This window comes from Balaenoptera musculus, chromosome 15 (assembly GCF_009873245.2).
Source record: "Balaenoptera musculus isolate JJ_BM4_2016_0621 chromosome 15, mBalMus1.pri.v3, whole genome shotgun sequence".
NCBI lineage: Eukaryota > Metazoa > Chordata > Mammalia > Artiodactyla > Balaenopteridae > Balaenoptera > Balaenoptera musculus.
Genome location: NC_045799.1, coordinates 14,265,033 through 14,279,195, shown reverse-complemented (window position 1 = coordinate 14,279,195; position 14,163 = coordinate 14,265,033). Strand labels below are relative to the sequence as shown.

Genomic DNA, 14,163 nt, shown 5'->3' with positions numbered 1-14,163 from the left:
TTTCCCCAAATGCATGGAGACCCCTTCACCTCAGCAGGGGCAAGAGGGTGGGCCTTGCCCTGATGTGCCAGGATCCCCTCCCTGCCTGGACATCACACTTCCTTGTTCCCTCCAAGAGCCCAGTCTGTGCTGGGAACAGTCTTTGATGACACTGTAGTAAACAGGGGTGGCCTCCTGGGGCAGAAGCTGGGGCACGGCCAGTCAGCACTGAAATAGTCCATGGAAGGCCTCCCGGCAGCTCTGGGACATGAGGGCATAGATGATGGGGTTGACTGCGCTGTTCACGTAGATGCAAAGGCGGCAGAAGAGAAGGAAGCCGAGGTTGAGGTAGGGCGGGCTCAGGAAGGAATTCACCACCACCAGGGTGGGGTAGGGCAGCCACAGCAGAGCAAAAAGGACCACCACCACAGCCAGCATCTTGGTGACCTTCAGGGTAAGACAGGAAAAAAGAAAGGCATGGGTGCCAAGGGAGAACCCTGGGTTCTGGGTCTCTCCGTGAGCTTGTGGGAGGAGTAACCCCAAAGAGTATCCGGGCCTTGCCAAGCTGTGCCCTCATGCATGCTCTCCCTTCAACTCCATCCCCACCTAGAAAACCATTATACAGTCTTCCCTGCCCTGCTCAAGCTTTGGGAAACCTTCCAGCTGCAATCTACCTCCAAAGCCCTTGGCTGGGCTACCACAGACTGTAAGCAAATTCATTCATCCGCTGAGCCTCAGCTCCTTCTTCTATAAGATGGAGACACAGTGCTGCCTTCATCATAGGTGGACGTGAGGAGTGAAGGAGTTAATGCCAGTAAAGAATGTAGAACAGTGCCAGGCGTGTAGTAGATGCTTATGTGGGTTTACTGTGGGTTTACTGCTGCTGCTGCTACTACTACTAACATAACCTCTACTACTATTACTATTGCAATAGCATGAGGTTCAGAGCTGGGCAGAGCTGGGTTAGAATCCTGGCTCCACCACGAACCAGCTGTTTGGCCTTAGACATGTCCCTCTCTCCCCAGCATTCCCAGCCACACGCTCCCTTCCGGCTCTTTCACTCACCCTGCTCCCTCCCTCCTGATGCTCCTTCCTGCCTTTGCCCTGGACTGCCTGTAATGCCTCTCCCTGCTCCCTCCTCTTCACTTCCTAACTCTTCAGATCTCAGCCAGCACTTCCCTGACAGCATAGACTAAATAAAGCCTCCTAGAGGTGGTACACGCTGGAAGGTGTTTCAAAAGATGCACAGTTTCTAAATTCCGGAATGAAGTCACCACAAGGGGACATCGTCAATGGAGCCGGACATCCTTAATACCTGGGAGGACAGCAGCTCACAGGTGCTCCTACCCCCGGGGTCCTCAGTGACCCCTTCAGAGACCAAAACATGGGTGGCAAGAGTTCACTTACTAGAGCTTAAATTGCCCAAATAGTTCTGGCACTGGTTCTGTCCAGAAAACCCTGGATACATTCAACACCTGTGCTATAATATTCTCCAGGAACCGTGAAATCGTAAGAATTCCCTAGTAGGTCTTGACTCGTGATTTTACCAAATTCAGATCCTGTTCCATTCCATTTTAGGTTCGTTTGGGTGATAAATGCTGGATGGCAGTGTGTGGGCTCTGGACCCAGGTTGCCTGGGTTCAAATCTTGGTTCTGTCACTTACCAGCTCTGTAACCTTGGGCAGCCTCTCTGTGACTCAGTTTCCTCATGTGTCAAACTGAGATGATAACAGTACATCATAGAGTTGTTATAAAAATTCAAAATGTAAATTTGTATAAGCACTAAGTCCAGTGCCCAGCACATAGCAAATACCCAACAAATGTTAATTGTTGTTGTTGTTGTTATTATTATTCTCCACCTTGCACTGGGCTTTCTGATTTCCTTTAATGCCTCTTCCCTGTTGGAATTGTACATTGCATTCTGCAAGGACTCTCGTAGGCATGAAAGGAACACTTGGTCCATAGACACAGCCCACCCAGTATGAAAAAAGACATTAATGCCCCAACAAAACAACAATAATAGGTACCATATGTTGAATACTTACTATATGCCAGATTTATAATATTTACTACCATCCGTTGAGGTAGATGAGCACTATAATTGTTCTCATTTTACAGAGGAGGAAATCAAGTCTCAGCAAGGTGAAGTGACTTACCCAAAGCCATACAGCAAGACGTTAGCAAAGCTAGGAGCCAGAACCCAGGTCTGGAATACTCTTTTCACCACCAGAAGTTTCACCTAAAGCATACAAGCAGGAGTTTGACCCCAGTCCTTCCAGGTTGAGCCTGAGAGTGGTAAACAGTAGTAAATAAGCCAGTGGGAGGGCAGGAGGTGCATTTGTCTGGCACCTAAAGTTAATATTTCAAACCTGCTCAGCCAGTGCCCTGCCCCCTTCCCTCTAATAGTTGCTTTGACCTAAAGTGGCTGCAAGCAGGATGGACCAAAGGGGCTTTTGAGGGCAGCTGGAAGAGCCCCCAACAGTGTGCCCACTGGAGAGGCAGGGACATGGCGCATGTGGTCCTTGCCTGGCTCAGGAGTGACTCAGCCAGGACAAGGTGTCCTCCCGCCTCCCCCGTGAGCTGTGGGTGGGGGTGGAAGGCTGAAGATAAAGACCAGTTGGGCCCAGAGAGCGCTCCTCCCACCTGCATTCCTAGAAAACCCTTGGCAGGCTGCACTGCTGGAATGGGGGTGGAGGAAACGAGGAGCCTGGACACATGCGTTCCTGCACCCAGTTCCCTTACTGTGTCGCCTCTGTCGCTCCCTTGTCCCCTCTAAGCCTGTTTCCTTGTCCATAAAAATAGGTATGAAACCTCCCAAATAGGGGTACTATCAGGAACCATCAGAGAATCAGGCACACAGTAAGTGCTCAATAAATGCTGAATTTCTCTCAATCTCCCCAGAACCCATCCTCTTGGGCTTTCAGACTGTCCCGGCCCGTTGGAGCAGTTTTAGCGCCAGATGGCGTAGTATAGTCTTGGGAAAGTCACTTCACCTCTCTGAGCCTCACTTTCCCCATCAGTAGAAGAAAGAGAATAACAGCTACGGTGTAGGGACTCGCTGAGGAAGTTTAATAACAAACCAAGATGAATTTAGCGTTTAGTTTGTGACATTGACTCTAAATGAATCATGCCATTTCTGTGCCATTACCTCATACAACAGGAGAGGCAACGGAGGCTCAGAAACGCTCAGAAGTGATGTCGCCAAAAAACAAGCCGAGTAAGTGGCACCACCTGGACTTGAACTTGAGCTTGACTCTAGGAGGGCCCAAGCTTCCATCCACCAATCTGCTGCTGGCTCAGTACAGGGGTCCGAATGAGGAGGGACGTCCGTACCTGCTTTCAGGAGTTGAGGTCACCCCTCCTGCCGCGGGAGGAGAAGCGCCCTTGGCCAGCGGGGCCGCCCTGGTGCACAGAGCCCGATCGTCCCCAGTCACCAGGAGGCAGCGGCCCCGCGAAGAGGACGCGTGCTATGAGTGCATAGGACACAGTGGCCAGGCCCAGGGGCAGCGCGTAGAAGAACGCAAAGTCCAGGAAGTAGACGGGCGGGTAGAGAGCGTGACACGCGGTAGCCGCCCTGCTCCTGTACGCCGTCGGCTCACACGGTCTCGCGCGTGTCCACCAGGAAGAGCCAGAGCGCGTAGGCGCCGGTGCCCAGCCACACCAGTGCTGCAGTGCGCTTGGTCCGTGCCGCGGTGGACAGAGCCTGGGCGCTCAGAGGACGGCAGGTGGCGAGGTAGCGCTCCACCTTGGACGCGTTGATGCCCACGTACTGCAGGTAGGTGATGCCCAGGCAGCCTGTGTGGCCGAAGACCCAAACCCGAGCGGATGCCGCCTTGGCCATGGTGGGCACTTCAGCAGCCAGGAGCACCAGCAGGTCCGCGGTGGCCAGACTCACCAGGTAACAGTTGGTGGGTGTGACCATGTGGAGGCTCCGGACCACCACCAGGACCACCATGGCATTGAATATTTATTTGTTATCTTTCTTATCCCAACAGAAGCAGGCTACATAAGAATCACAGCTACATACCCAATACCCAGACAAGTGCCTTGTATATGAGAGGAACTCAATAAATATTTGTTAAATGAACTTACTAAATAAAGGCTCAGAACAGTTAAAGAAGAAAACTTGCCCAGTGTCACACCACCAGGAAGTGGCAAAGCTGTGATTTAAACACAGGCACTCTGATGCTAGAGCCCAAGCTTATAACCATTATGCAATAACATTATAGTTAACTTTGATGCAGAGGAGAAATAAATAAAATTTGGGATGGTGTCCAATAAGAAAATAAGACACAAAAGAGATTAATTTTACTGTAGTTATTGGGGTTAGAGTACGGCAGCATCAGCTGGAAAAATAAGACTGGGTTTTCAGAGCAAGTCTGACCTAGAAGATTAACTTTAATTTAAGGCCAGGAAGAAACCTTCTCTTAACATAAAGTTGGGGAGCTGTCCAAGGCCTCTGGTGCTGAATTCCAGGTTGGAGTTGGATGGTGTCACCTCATGGTTTTCATGTTTGAGGTCCCAGGGCACGCGCCCTGGCTACTCATATGTTCCTCCACTATCCCACCCTCACTGGGGAAGACTCTTGACTTAATCACATCCACAAAACCCCTTTGGCCATGTCAGGTGACATATTCACAGGTTCTGGGAATTAGGGTATGGACAGCTTTGGGGGGCATTATTCTGTCTACCACATGCGTGGTACGAGGGAGCTGGCCTTAGGAGGCAAAGCTGATGTGCTTCCTGGGGCCTGATGTGATTCTCTCAAACATACTGGCTGTTTAAGTTGAAACTCTTGTCCGGGGGTGTATTTCTTTTCTTTCCTTTTTTTTTGTTCAACATCTTTACTGGAGTATGATTGCTCTACAATGGTGTGTTAGCTTCTGCTGTATAACAAAGTGAATCAGCCATATGTATACACATATCTCCATGTCCCCTCCCTCATGCATCTCCCTCCCACTCTCCCTAGGGGACGTATGTCTTAGTGCTTTGTATCTTTCCCTTTGGCCACAAACTTGGCCTGATGCAGGAGGCTTCCAGCGCCTGACTATTCCCTTCTGCAAGCCCAAAATCTTCAGGAAGGAGCCGAGACCAGAGAGAGCGCAATTCTACCTCCAGGTATCTGGCCGTTCAACTAATTGTTACTGAGCCCTGGCTCAGGTTCTGCTTTAGATGCTAGGAAAACTGTGGAGGACCAGACAGATAGCATGGAGTTGACATGTTTGTGGGGATGACATGAAACACACCAGCAAGTAAACAAAAAAAAGAGGCAGCTAAACATACAAATGCACATGGAATGAAGGATATTGATAAGGGTATGTATAAAGATGGTAAAACAACCTAATATGATAGATCAGCGGTCAGCAAACATTTTATTTAAAGAGCCAGATAGTAAATATTTCAGATTTTCTAGGCCACGTCTCAACTACTCAAATTTCCCATCAGAGCAAAAGAAGTCACTCAGAGGCAAAGAATATACAAATCAATTTTCACTGCAAAGTAAAGGAGCTGTTACAGTGGAGGATTACTGGACTGAATGTCAATATTATGACATAGTATGAGTGTGTTTCATGTTTGGTAATTGCAATCATTGTTGCTTTTGTTGTGGTCATCCATGTACAATGCTTGGTGTCAGTCTATTTATCTCTTGTAAGAATAAAATACAGTGTGTGTGTGTGAGAAAAAAAAAGATGATTTACATGGATTAATAAAAAAAAAAAAAAAAGAAGTCAGAGACAATACTTAAACTAATGGGTGTGGCAATGGTCCAATAAAACTCTATTCACGGAAACAGGCCCGATTTGGCCCACAGATGGGAGCTTGCTGACTCTGGTGATAGAGTAGAACTAGGTGGGATAGGACAGTTTTAGGTAGAATAGTCAGGGAAGGCTTCTCTGAGGAGGTGACATTTGAGCTAATGCCCAAATGATGCAAAGAAGCCGGCCATGCCGAGACTTGAAGGAAGAGTGTTCCAGGATGTGGGAATAGCAAGGGCATTGCCCTGAGGTGCAAACCAGCCTGTGAGGAGCTTAAGTCCATGTGGCCAGGGCATAGAGAGGGAGGAAGAGGCTGGCTCAGTCAAGGTTTTGTGACCCAGGAAAGAGCTCTCAAAGGGATAACTACAGAGAGTTTTTTTTTTTTTCTTTTGGCCTCACAGCATGCAGGATCTTAGTTCCCTGACCAGGGATTGAACCTGTGCCCCTTGCAGTGGAAGCACAGAGTCTTAACCACTGGACCGCCAGGGAATTCCCTAAAGAGAATTTAATGAAGGCATAGAGGTGGGGACTTGGTTAAGGGAATGATAGTGACACCCCCAGAGACCTGTACCTAGTAGATGGAAGCTGTGCCTCTCTGGAACGCAGGGGGAACCGTAGCAGTGGGAGCAAGGTCACTCAGAATGTGGAACGTGGCCTTTGCCAAGTAAGCGCCCAGAAGGCCGCAGGGATAAACAGCCTGACCTCTCTCTCCCTTCCCACTTTAAATCACCTGCCGGTGCCTCCCATTGGCTGAGCCCAACCAGGAGTCAGAGGTCAAGGGAACCAGGGTGATAGAACCACAAATGTCAGACTCCTGGGAAAGAGAGCAGGTGAGAGAAAGGCAGAGAATGACCTGGAGGGAAAAACAGGGAATACCAAGCCCACAGGGTAAGGAGTTGCGGTTTTATTGTAACTTCCATAGGGATGGAGTTGCCATAAAATACGGATTACCCATCAGTTTGAATTTCAGATAAACAACAAATATGGGTTTCGCATAAGTAGCCTCGGGACGTACTTATACCAAACCCATATTCGTTGTTTATCTGAAATTCAAATTGAACCAGGTGTCCTGTATTTTTATTTGCTAAACCTGGCAACCCTAGATGGGAAACCCCTGAAGGAATTTGAAGCAAAGGAATAACAATCTAATTTAGAATTTAATAAATACATTTATTTATAAAATCAAGAAAATTTTAATGACTATAAATAAGTTCAGAAGATTCAGAGACATATAAATAAGTTCCAGGGGCATTTAGACACAGTCAGGGTGCAAAGTCTCCATCTACCAGGTACAGCAGCCGACGCAGATGGGAGCCTGGACAGATACCTGACACCGGCCGGAGGAACCTTGTCTTCACTTTGCATCGTCCTTTTCTGTTTATCGAGGCCTTTCCTGCCCAATATCTCATTCCGCCCTTAACACATTCCCGTGTGCAAAGTAGGTCACATTAATTGTTGTTATGCAGTCCTTATGCAGATCTAGAAACCAAGGCTCAGAGAGGTGAAGCGACCTACCCAAGGTCACACAGGGGAGGCAGCAGAAGGGCCAAGGTTACCACTCAGGTCTGGGCAACTCCAAAGCACTTTCCTCTCGGCGCCACTGCTCTCTGTCCTTCCAGGTATCCAGCAGGTCTGTCTAGCCGTTCTAGGCGCTTGCTGCCCGGCCCGGGTTTCAGGAGCAGGATGGAGTGCCCGGGGCCAGCTGCTGGCTTCGGTGCCTGTCATATCTTCGCTGGAGCCGGGCATGAAGGTGGCGGACCCTCCTTGCCTCCTGGGTGGTGAAGAAGGAGGCAGCGATGCTGTGCCTCAGGCGGCGGGCGTAGGTCTCCAGGAGGACCGTGGAGCAAGCGACCAGCTGCAGGGCGCCTGCAGCCAGGGGGGCGGCTGTGTGCGGGCGCCGGGCGGGCAGCAGCGGGCAGCCAGGGGCGATGAAGCGCAGCTCCCATTGGAAGGAGCTGTGGGCAGAGAGGAAGGGGCTCTCCGGAGGCGGCTGGTTGAAGAGGAAAGGGATGAAGCCCAGGATGGTGTATGCAGCCTTCAAAAAGGAGAAAAAGGCCGAGTCAGCAGACAGACACCCCAGCCGTTCCCTGCCCCCCACCACATCCGGATGCTCGTGGGTCTGGACGGGTCCAACTTTCCCTGTCCTCATCTGCAAAATGGGCACAAAATCTGACCATCTTGAGGAGGATCAACTGAGATCAGGAATCTGAAACAGGCTTTTTGCAGAATGAAAAACACCATACAAATGCTATTTATATTGTTATTACTCTCTTTGCAGAGAACACTTTAGAGAAAACCAATTCATGCTTAAGGGCATTTACTCTTTTCTGAGCCCTTAGTGAAACTTCAGATGTTCTAGTCCATCAAATAAGCACAATTTTATGAAGTTGAGTCCATGAAGAGCCTCATTTAAAAGACGGGAACCTATGGTCACACCATGGGTTACATGCAGCCCACCCAGGGGTCAGTCCCAGCCAGGGTGGGTCCCAATATCCTGCTCCTAAGTATTAGGCCCTACAGTTTCCATGGGGCATGTTGGAACAAGAAGGATGGGGTCTAGAGAAGCAGGGAGGTCAGAGGTTAACCATTTGAACTTTGGTGCCGGACTTCTTGGATTGGATCCTGGCTCTGCCCACGGACATCTTCCCCATAAAGCACAGTGCTGGGGACCCACAGTACTTTTACGGGCCTACGAAAATGTTTTATTTTCTTTTAAAATGAGAATTAAAAACCAAACTTTTAAGTTGAAGAATATGTTTTACCATATACTATTAATATATTTGTCATTATACCAATGCAGTCATTAGTATTTTTTCTGGAGAAAGGCGTCCGCAGAAGTAAACCTGTCTAGGGCCCACCAAAGACACAGTGCAGCCCTGGTTCTGCATGTACAGGCTGGATGAATTGGGGCAAGTTCACTAACTTCTCTGAGCCCTGGTGTCTCCATCAGTAAATCAGCGGTGATACTAATTCCTGTCTTACAAGATCACAGTGGCAATTAAATGAACTATTTTATTTCATCAGTTCTGGGATTCTTTTTTTTTTTTTTCCACATTTTCACATCTTTGCAATGAAGGTGTGTCTTCAAACTTTTTTATTTTTAAGTTACACGGAGGCAGAGCATATTTCAGGGTCAGAAGGAAGACTTTTTTTTTTTTTGGCTGTGTTGGGTCTTTGTTGCTGCGCGCAGACTCTCTAGTTGCGGCGAGCAGGCTTCTCATTGTGGTGGCTTCTCTTGCTGCAGAGCATGGGCTCTAGGCGTGCAGGCTGCAGTAGTTGTGGCACGCGGGCTCAGGAGCTGTGGCTCATGGGCTCTAGAGCACAGGCTCAGTAGTTGTGGCCTACAGGCTTAGTTGCTCCGTGGCATGTGGGATCTTCCCGGACCAGGGCTTGAACCTGTGTCCCCTGCATTGGCAGGCAGATTCTTAATCACTGCGCCACCAGGGAAGCCCGAAGGTGTGTCTTCAAATCAATATGACTGGTAACATGCTTTCTGGTCAGAGGGTGCCAGCAGCAAAACTTGTGGACTGAGTGTCCACAGTCTGGAAGAAAATGCTGGGAAACACAGTGGAGCATCACCAGTGCTCTGTCTCGAAGGCACAGAAAACAGTATCAGGTGAAAAACCAGACACTGACAACTCAGGCAGAGTCATTCCAAAGAGTCAGGCTTGAATGGGAGGAGGTTTCAGGAAAAGCTTCACAAAATTACTTCACTATTTGTCTTGTTATCCGTGAGAAAGATGCTAAAATAAATCTATGTTAAATGATCAGTGAACTGTTTTATATGAATACAATTAACATTCTAAATGATAAGAAGGCATTGTGTCATGGTTTAAGTGGCAGCCTTTTCTTATCTAATGGTGCATAGAATGATGATGTGACTTGCAGAGAACGGCATCTTAGATTTGATGAAATACAGAAAATCAGGTAACACACTTAGCACATTGCCTGACATGTTTCTTTACTGTGACTGACAGTAAGAAATGCATTTTCTGAAGAAAATTTTCATAGAACAATACATCCCCCATCACCTATGGTATACTCTGAAATACATTTCTAGTCTATTCTATCCATTAAAAAAAAACACAACGACCATGACCCCCTAAATTGATTCATGCAGTTTGAAGAACACTTTCCTAGTAGATATATAATAAGTACTCAGCAAATATTAGTTATTAATATTATTAACTCAGGGTCTGACACTTTGGCATGTTTTACACAATGGACTTTTGTGTGAGATCTCACCATTAAAAAGAAAAAGATTCGTGGCCAAAGAAAATATTAAAAACCACAAAACTTGATGAGATCATAAATTTTTCCAACAGCAAATAGATGGTGAATATATATTACCATTAAAATAGTAAATATTTTAGGCTTTGCAGGCCATACATTCCCTGCTGCAATGATTCAACTCTGTGGAACAGCCATAGAAAATATGTAAACAAAGTCATGGCTAATTTGAGTCCAATGACACTCAATTTGTAAAAACAGGAAGCTGGCAGGATTGGCCCGTGGGCTGTTCCTAAGGCTTCCTCCAGTCTGTTATCTACAGATGTGAGCTATTAATAATTAATAGTCACTATTTATTAAACATCTCCTATGTGGCATGGAGCCGACTAGGTACTTCTAGAGACTACCACATTTTAAGACTCACAGTAACCTTGTAGGGTAAGGAGGATCGATCCAGTTTGTACAAGTGAGCAAAATGAGGCTGGGATATGCTGCGGTGTGTGAAGAGTGGCCTTGGGGGGCAAATTATTTTAATATCTCTGGGTGTCAGTATCCTCACCTGCGATAAGGGGTGAAAACAGAACCCACTGCCTCAGGCTGTTGTGAGAATTACCTGGTTCATCCGCCAAAGCCCCTGGATCCCACAGCGTATCCAAGGACCACGACTTGAAGGCAAGTAAAATTCAATTTTGAGTCAAGGGTTTAACAAACCCTATCCTTTCCCCCAAGGAAATGACTCTATGCCCACCTTCCTGTCACGGCACTTACATCATATTTGACGGTGAGCGTGACGGGCACAGTGGGAAGCTCCTGAGCCCAGCCCACGGCTGCCCGCGCCAGGAGAAAGGCCACGTGGTCCATGGCCACTGTCACAGCTGTGGCCATCAGGAGTAGGGTGAGCAGCCCCAGCCTTAGGAGGCAACGCAGCAGCTCCCGCTGGGACAGCCTTGGCCGGGCCGCCCAGAGCAGCCAGGCTGGTGGGGAGGCCACCAGGTGTGTGGCCCCGACCTCTGCCAGCTGCCGAGCCAGCTGCCAGGTAGCATAGATGTTATCAAACTGCAGGTCAGTCAGGTATCGATGGAGGTACCAGGCTGAATCCACCAGGAGGCCCAGCATAAAGAGCCCCGTGACTGCCCGCTGGGTCCCCAGTGCTGCCACTTGGACCAAGGACTCCAGGCCGGAGAAGTCCTCCAGGACCTGCTGAGTGACCCTGAACATGTGGAGCCGGAAGGCGGAGCCATTGCCCTGGGCCTGGAGCGTCAGGCCCTGGCTGCCTGCCTGGCCGTCAGGGCCCAGAGCCTGGGCTGCTCTGTGCAGCTGGTGAGTGGTGTTGAGCAGACTCTCCAGGGAGCCCTCCGTGACGCACCTCAGCACCTGCCCAGCTGCGTGCATGTTGGCCAAGATGTTGGGCACCACGACAATGGCCAGGGTGACGGTACTCCAGGATAGGAGCAGGCGGCGGCCCTGCTCTGTGCCCAGGGTGGGCACGCTGAGTGCAAACAGACAGCGGGCGGGGGGCACCAGGCCCAGGCCCAGGAAGGCCAGGAGGCCACAGACAGTGGCCACCATGGCCGAGGGCCCTAGAGGATAAAGCAGCAGGGACACCAGCCCATGGTAGGTCAGACCCGCGGCAGCAATGGCCAGGGAACCGCACAGGAGGAGCTGGGTCAGCAGCTGGCCACAGCTGGCTGGGACAGGCTGGGAGAAGGCAACCCAGGCGGCCTGCAGCAGGGCAAGGGCCTTGTGGAGCCCCAGGTACCAGAATCTCCACCTGCACACAAGGAAATAGGGGGAGCCTCTATCAGGAGGGTTGGGGCATTGTGTGTCTGCCCAATGCCCCTGCCCTACAAACTCGTCAACTGCCAACAGGCTCCACCCCTTTAGCCACAGTGGTGGGCACTCCTCCCAGGTGGGTCAATCAGAGTAACCCACCCCAAACCCACATGACCTAAGCTGAGCCAATCAGAGCCTTCCCCAGGATTATTCTCACTGAGTTGTCAGGGAAGAACTAGTTTCCATGCAGTTCCTGAGGATGAGAGGATGAATACCTGGGCTGCTTGTGTCTTGTGAGGGCAACTGGTGCAAGGGAATGAAAGAGTCATGGAGAGAGAAGCACAAATGAAAGAAAGAGGATGAGAGAGAAATGGGGAGAGATGCTTTTTCACTTGAATTCATAGTCTTGGTCAGCTCAGTGTGACCCTGGACACTCCTTCTTTATGGATCTCATTGTCTCCTCTATAATTCAGAGGATGGGAAGAGTGGACCAGTTGATCTCTGAGGAAATTTTCTCCTCTATTGTACTCTTATTTATTCATTCAACAAATATTTATTAAGTAACTACTATGTGCTAGCCATTGGAGAAACAGGAATGGATAAAACAGAGGAGAATTCCTGGCCTCATAGAGCTTCCATGGAAGAGTGAGAGCAGAGGAATAGTAAGAAGAGGTTGGGCTCTGGATACATTTTGCTGGAAGAGCCAACACGATTGGCAGACTGATTGGTTGTGAGTGTGAGAGAAAGAGGGGTGTTCAGGATGACAATGAGGTTTTGTGTCTAAGCAGCTGAAAGCACTGAGGTGTTGTTTCCTGAGATAGGAAATCTGTGGTTGAAACAGGTTTGAGTGGAGGGGGGAGAGGAAGAATTCAGCTGGCAGTCAGAAATTTGAGGTGCCAATTTTGCCATTTGGCAGAGCTGCTGAATGTGTGATTGGAAACAATCTGGAATTCAGAGGAGAGAGCGGGCTGGAGATATAAAGCTGGGAGTTGTGGATTGATGGACGGTATTTAAAGCCATGGGGTAGATGAGATTCCTTAAGACAGTGTGTTGACGGGAAGGAGAGAGCTCCGAGGACAGAGCCTAGTGGCACTCCAGGGTTCATGGGCTGGGAGGTGAGGAGGAACCAGCACAGGATACCAAGAAACCAGGCACTGTGGAGCTTGGGAAGCCAAGTCAATGAAATGTTTCAAGAAGAAGGGAGTGAGCAAATGTGTCAAGTGCTGCTGATGGGTCAAGAAAGATGGGAGCTGAGCAATGACCATTGGATTTAGCCACGTGGAAGTCACTGGTGACCTGGACAAGGGCAGGTCAGCACTGATGGTGAGGATGCTAGAGGAGATGATGGAAATTTGAAGGTGAAGAAGAAGGTATAACATAGGTGGCCAGGAAAGTGGGAGAGTAAATGAACTAGGGAAGTTATATACATGCTGGGCGGCATTGAGGACCCACTTGAGGTTAGAGGTGATGAATTATGGTCTTCCCGGTCCCGCTGACATTTTAATTTGGGACTAAACTCCTTTCTACTGTATAATTCATATTTAAAACATGGTAGCTGTTAAAATGATAGCTAATAATTTGAATGATATCGGAATGGAAAACCAGTTCTAAGTCATACTGGGTGCAAGGTCTGTGCTGAATGTTGTAAATGCTAAGGAACCAGCTGCCATTCGTTGGGTGCTTACTCTGAGCTGAGCACAATGGCAAGCCCTAAGCATGCGTTTTCTCATTCAATTCTCACAACAGTCTCGTAGACATTATTATTACTCCCATTTCACAGATGGGGAAACTGAGGCTCAAAGAGGTGAGGATTTACCCAAGGTCACACAGCCAGGGAATGGCAGAGACTGAGACCTAGCTCATACCCATCAGGCCTGACCACTGACTGTTTTCTTGACTGTGGCCCCCAGTGTCCAAGTCCCCAGACCTACCCGGTCCTGATGAGATGCTCAGCTATCTCCCGGGGGGCCCTCATGCTCCCTGAACAGCAGCGGATCTGGGCAGGCAGGCTCAGACAGCGAAGGTAAGTGGAGAGGAAGTGGGGGGAATTCCGTCCTCCAGAAGTGACCAGAATTATCACTTCTGCTTTTCTGCCCTGAATTAAGTGCCTCTGGTGGCCTTGTCCCGTGCTGCCTGGGCCCACCTCCCAGGGGGTTGGGCAAGCTGACTCATCCTCTTCCGGCAGGCAGGAGCCAGTGGAAGGTGTGGGAGGAGAGAAAAGGCCTTTTCCAAGTCTCTAATCCTGAGAGCAGGAAGGTAGAATTAGTCCCATTTTACAGAGGAAGAAACTGAGGCTCAGAGAAGCCATACAGCTCATTAGCGGTAGTGCTGGGGCTAGAACTCAGCTCGGCTTCATGTTCCCTCCCCCTGCATAGTTATGTGCCCCCAGAAGAGCCTGATCCCTAACTCTTAGGGGGTGGAAACC

General features: G+C 49.2%; 1 protein-coding gene and 1 pseudogene across 1 annotated transcript; both read right to left on the bottom strand.

The window, feature by feature from the left end:
- Nucleotides 1–9: 9 nt before the first annotated feature.
- Nucleotides 10–3,934, bottom strand: LOC118881891 (annotated as a pseudogene).
- A 3,179-nt stretch (nt 3,935–7,113) lies between these two features.
- On the bottom strand, nt 7,114–13,713 carry LOC118880965 (osteoclast stimulatory transmembrane protein). The gene is given in 5 exon segments (XM_036825213.1): nt 7,114–7,266; nt 7,269–7,413; nt 7,415–7,770; nt 10,734–11,736; nt 13,670–13,713. Coding segments are annotated over 5 exon segments (1,701 nt in total).
- Between the last annotated feature and the right edge of the window lie 450 nt (nt 13,714–14,163).